Source organism: Trypanosoma rangeli (assembly GCF_003719475.1).
Source record: "Trypanosoma rangeli strain AM80 chromosome Unknown Tra_15.4_contig_00726, whole genome shotgun sequence".
NCBI classification, from domain to species: Eukaryota; Euglenozoa; class Kinetoplastea; order Trypanosomatida; family Trypanosomatidae; genus Trypanosoma; species Trypanosoma rangeli.
The window spans coordinates 1-4,596 of NW_021706475.1; the positions used below are offsets into that span (position 1 = coordinate 1).

The 4,596-nt window shown below is 56.6% G+C and overlaps 3 protein-coding genes across 3 annotated transcripts, besides 1 other annotated feature; all 3 read left to right on the top strand.

Annotated features, from left to right (window-relative positions):
• The first annotated feature begins 14 nt into the window (after window positions 1-14).
• Window positions 15-676: a mobile genetic element.
• A 1,316-nt stretch (window positions 677-1,992) lies between these two features.
• On the top strand, window positions 1,993-2,799 carry TraAM80_09922 (serine/threonine-protein kinase HSL1,negative regulator of Swe1 kinase; the record flags this gene model as incomplete). Its single annotated transcript, XM_029386577.1, has 1 exon — window positions 1,993-2,799. One exon carries the CDS (start codon window positions 1,993-1,995, stop codon window positions 2,797-2,799), a length of 807 nt encoding a protein of 268 aa, XP_029233568.1.
• A 153-nt stretch (window positions 2,800-2,952) lies between these two features.
• TraAM80_09923 (uncharacterized protein) lies at window positions 2,953-3,258 on the top strand (the record flags this gene model as incomplete). The annotated part of the gene is made up of 1 exon (XM_029386578.1): window positions 2,953-3,258. The coding sequence occupies one exon, from the start codon at window positions 2,953-2,955 to the stop codon at window positions 3,256-3,258; it is 306 nt and encodes a 101-aa protein (XP_029233569.1).
• A 410-nt stretch (window positions 3,259-3,668) lies between these two features.
• Window positions 3,669-4,364, top strand: TraAM80_09924 (L1Tc protein; the record flags this gene model as incomplete). The annotated part of the gene is made up of 1 exon (XM_029386579.1): window positions 3,669-4,364. The coding sequence occupies one exon, from the start codon at window positions 3,669-3,671 to the stop codon at window positions 4,362-4,364; it is 696 nt and encodes a 231-aa protein (XP_029233570.1).
• Window positions 4,365-4,596: the final 232 nt, after the last annotated feature.

A 4,596-nucleotide genomic window follows, 5' to 3' on the forward strand; every position in this document is an offset into this window, starting at 1 on the left:
ACAAACACGGCGTTGGGGTCTGAGCTCTGGAGTCGCTTATTGTGAACAGTGAGAAGTTGTTTGACTCACTTTCGTTCTTGAGCTCTTTAGCCAGAACAAGCTGCAATCGTGCGCTCCAGCCCCGACCCACGTGCACTATGGACGGGCGCTGCTTATCCGACGCGGCCTGCGACTGCTGCATCTCCCGCGGGAAAACGGCCGTCCACAAGTTGTCAAAAGGAGAAATGCCCGTACTGTGATGCCGTGTGGGTGGGTTACAAAAACCTCACCGTGCATTGTTGTCGGCCTCTTTGCCCGTAATACCCTCCGCCCCTTTCTGGGCTGAAATGCGGTTTCTGTGATGTGGTCTTCCGTTCAAACACAAGCCCCGCACAACACAGAACGCACTGAGTACACACTCTGGACGGTAAGGGAAATCGAAACAGTAGAGCAAGGCGGTGGACGTTGCAGCTGCAGTGTTGGCGGGCCTTCGCGAACGAGGCGGATGGCCCGCAACGAACGCTGTCTCGTTCGCTCCTTGGTTGCCCGGGCCCCTTGGCCGCGCAACAATGTGCCTTTGCATTGGTGATGCTCTCCGCGTCGAAAAGCTTTTTCGATGGTAGTCGTTGCATGGCGGGAGCCTTTCGTCGCTGGGCGGCCGCCTCCTCGGCAGTCAAACGGCATTGTGTAGCTAGGCATTTTAAAATTAGTAGGGGAGGGTGGAGGCATGCTGCAGCCTTGTTGCGCGGGACTGGCAGTCCTCTTTTGAGCTCTGTCGACGCCTGCGGGTTTCCCACTTCAGCACCTGAGCGATAGACCCCCACACTTGGGAGGCGCTCATTTTTTTATTGCCATTTTCCCCTAAATCGCAGGGGCGCTTTTAAGTAGAGAAACACCGTTTTATTGTTCTAAATTGATTGTTGCAGTGGAAACAGAATCTTTTTTGTTTAACTTTGCATGCGTGCTTTCTTTTTATCGCGCCTGACTTGGGTATGGCGTTGGACGCTCTCAAATAGGCTTTGCATAAAAAGAAAGTTGCCGGGAGTTTCTGCGCAAGCGCCCCCCACCACCCACTCAAGTAGCGAATTAATTCTCCGCCCATTTCTTCCCCGCAACCTCGCCCAAGAGGGCGGGGAAAAGGAGGCCACTGGGAAAAGAGTGATTGAAATGGCGCCGAGAAAAACCGAGGGGGAGTGCCGCGCGCTGCTGTTGATGTTTTTTTTTGCTCGCCGGCCGCCTGATCGTTCGATGCAGAACCGTCGTGTATCCGCAAATTTAAAAAAAGGGACAGGCTTTTTGATCGTTCCTTCTTTTTAGGCTTCCCATCTCCGGGTCAGCGGCGTGGTGGGAAAGGGCCTGCGCCTGCCGGGCAGGCCACGAAAACGTGACGTTCTTCACAGGCTAAAATAGAGAGCTTTTTTGTCCGCGAAAAGATGAGGGCTAAAAAAAAGGAAATTCATTTTGTATACTTGTTTTCGGTGGTGGCAGGGCCTTCCCGCAGGGAGCGAGAGCCACCGGGGGCCGTCTGTTTCGGGGGATGGAAACGAACAAAAACACCTAGCAGCGGGCCGCCGGCCCACCACTAACTATAATTCTTAGGGGGCTCGCTGGCCGCCGACGCGCCCACGCCGAGTCGCGCCTCCAGTGCGCCATCTCGACGGGCTAGAAATGATGGGGCGGCGGGTTGGGGGTCTTGTTGTGGCTGGCTGGCTCGGCAGTCACGGGCAGAAACGGTGTTGTTTTCAGAGGGCTGGGAGGCTCCTGGTGTGAGGTTTTTTTTCTCGTTCCTTATTTACACCGCCGCTTGCCGGCACTTCGCTTTCTTCTTGCGAACTCCATGCGGCGCGCGACGCCACAACCTACGGCTATCGTGGGGCGTGGAACTAAGCCGCCCCCGAGGTGCTCCAACGCAGTGCCCCCCACCCCGCCCACCCGACGCAAGCAAAACCTGCAACTTTGATGGCGCGGGGGGCGCTCCTTTGCACCACATTTTCTACAGTCTGAGAAGTGTGAATGGAACTCCTGAGTCAACAGCTTACAGCATACAATTTTAAGACGTCGGCACCCGGCGTTAGGGCCCCCACAAAGGTGCGTAGAATTTCCCCTCCTAAGCATTGCCCTCGCGGCCTGCACGAAAATGGCTCCAAGTTCTGGGACCGCACCCCCACGGAGGCAGAGCGATTTTTGCTACCGAGAGCAAGGTCCGCTGCCACCTGCACTCGCGATCGCCCGACCGCAAAGCAGAAACGCAATGGACAAGGAATCGGTTCATCCTTTTTTTCTGGGGGCCATTGCGCACTACACATTTCAGGCGCAACTGCGAGTCAGCCACAGGCGAAGCATTGGCCTGGAAATCCACATCTGGACGTAAGGCGGCTTCCCAACCACACCCCGCAGCTGCGCTGGGGGGCGGTGGGCGACGCACTTTTAGGACAGCACAGCGAGCAGCAAATGCTCTCACTTGCAGATTTATCCCTCCCTTTTCCCATCTCGCAAACCAACAAGGGGTTTCTGCACGACGAGACCGACAGCAAAAGTCTCTCGGCGTTGCTCCGCATACCCCACCCAGGCCGCAAAACAACGAAGAGCCAACCGCCGCCTCCACGATGGATCGCCCCCATCTTCTCGAGACACTCTCTTTGGCATGCCAAAACTCCCGCTTGCCGCGCTGGGGGTCAAACTGTAGGGCAAAACCCCTGCACCAGACGACGTGCGTGTTGGGGCGCTAGGGCACCTCTTGGCGAAGGGCATCTGGTTGCTTATCCTTTAGATCCAACACGGTTCGATGACCGGTGTGATTTTGGTCGAGCGGAGTCGTAGCGCTATCGCCCCACTCTTGAAACCTGGTAGGTCGCCCAAGCAGTTAGAGCCGCACCGACCCACCAGCCCCACCCCCATTGTCAGTGAGGTTGCTGAGAACATGATACCGACTGAAGGGACTGCTTTGGGTATGGATGCCGCGCCCCCACCAGCATGCGAGCCACAGTGTACGCGCCGCGGCGGTGTAGCTGCCCCGCATGGCTCACAAAGCGGGGCGCAACGGAGACGGTTAATTCCCCGCGCGCCGCTGCAAGACCTGCGGTGTTACCTCGCACTCCGAAGCTCCTCAGCATGAGCCTCGATCCTCCACTGCTGCTTAATGCGGCAGTCCACAAACAGTGTGCCGCCGCCTTGCGGATAATTCCCCTGCTACGCCCCGGATCGCATAAAGCAGCTGGTGTGCCTCTTTGTGAGCTACGGGCGTTTGCCCTTTTGTATTGTGCCTCCAAACTTCTCTAAAGCAATGGGCTCATATGAGCTGCGCCAACGGACTCGGTAAAAAACAATAGCAACAACGACGTGCGCCGCCAGCAAAGCTCCAAGCACGACTGACCGGGAGCCGCCCTCCTGGTGGCCAATATACCTCGACTCCGCGTTTTCCGCCTACGCGTTCGCCTCGCAATCTTTGAAAACATCTGGGCGTGTAAGATGGACTAAGTGAGTAAGTTCCTCGCCTGAGCCGGCGCTGCGCGCCGGTTTCTGCGTCTCGCCACTTTCTCGGGATAAGCTCCACGCCTTTGTTGATAAGAAACCAAGGAAGTTTGGCATCGCCGATAAAAACTCCACGCAAGGAACGGCTTTTTCACAGCTCCATTTCTCCCTTTTCTGTGGCGCCCGCCAACTGGGTGTCTATTAGCGCGCAACTCCCAATGGATTGCTCGATCGCCGGCAAAAAGGAGCTTAAAATGAAGAAGCCCAGAGCCAACAAAGCGGATCTGGCACAATACACACACCGCGCGTGGACACTCGCAACAGATGGTGGTGTCGACGCTTCCTTGCCAGCTGGGGCAAGAATACCGATTTCTTCTCTGCACCGCCCTGGGGTTATAGAGAATGTCAGCATTCACCGCGGCATACGCTCGCACAACTACAGGACGGAATCTTGTACGCTGCTGCTTCTGGCCCTAAACAAACTGATCGTTCTCTGCACCCAGCACGGTAACAAAACACCATGCGTGGTTACATATAGTCAGTCCCTTCTGGCTGCCCGCAACAAAGGCCCACCCAGTCAAACCGACTGTGCGAAAGGCCAGATCTGGCAGTGCCTCTCGACACTGGGGCGTGCTGGCCAGTCGATGCATCTGCAGTTTTGTTACGGACACTGTGGAATACCTGCAAATGACACTGCCAATGAATGTGCGACGCCGAACGCGACAACTGCTCTGCACACAGAAAAGCGTATAGCAACTCCGCGGCATACAGATCTGCTGGCATGCCTCACCGCAACACCCGCCAAAGCGTGGCGCGCAACCACGCCTCAAGACACACACCGCCGTATGCTATGCTTTGCAGCGTCCTTTGGCTTCAGTGGCGGTGGTCTAATTGCGCAGGAAGACCTTGTTTGAACTGAACTGGCGCACCTGGCACAAACACGGCGTTGGGGGTCTGAGCTCTGGAGTCGCTTATTGTGAACAGTGAGAAGTTGTTTGACTCACTTTCGTTCTTGAGCTCTTTAGCCAGAACAAGCTGCAATCGTGCGCTCCAGCCCCGACCCACGTGCACTATGGACGGGCGCTGCTTATCCGACGCGGCCTGCGACTGCTGCATCTCCCGCGGGAAAACGGCCGTCCACAAGTT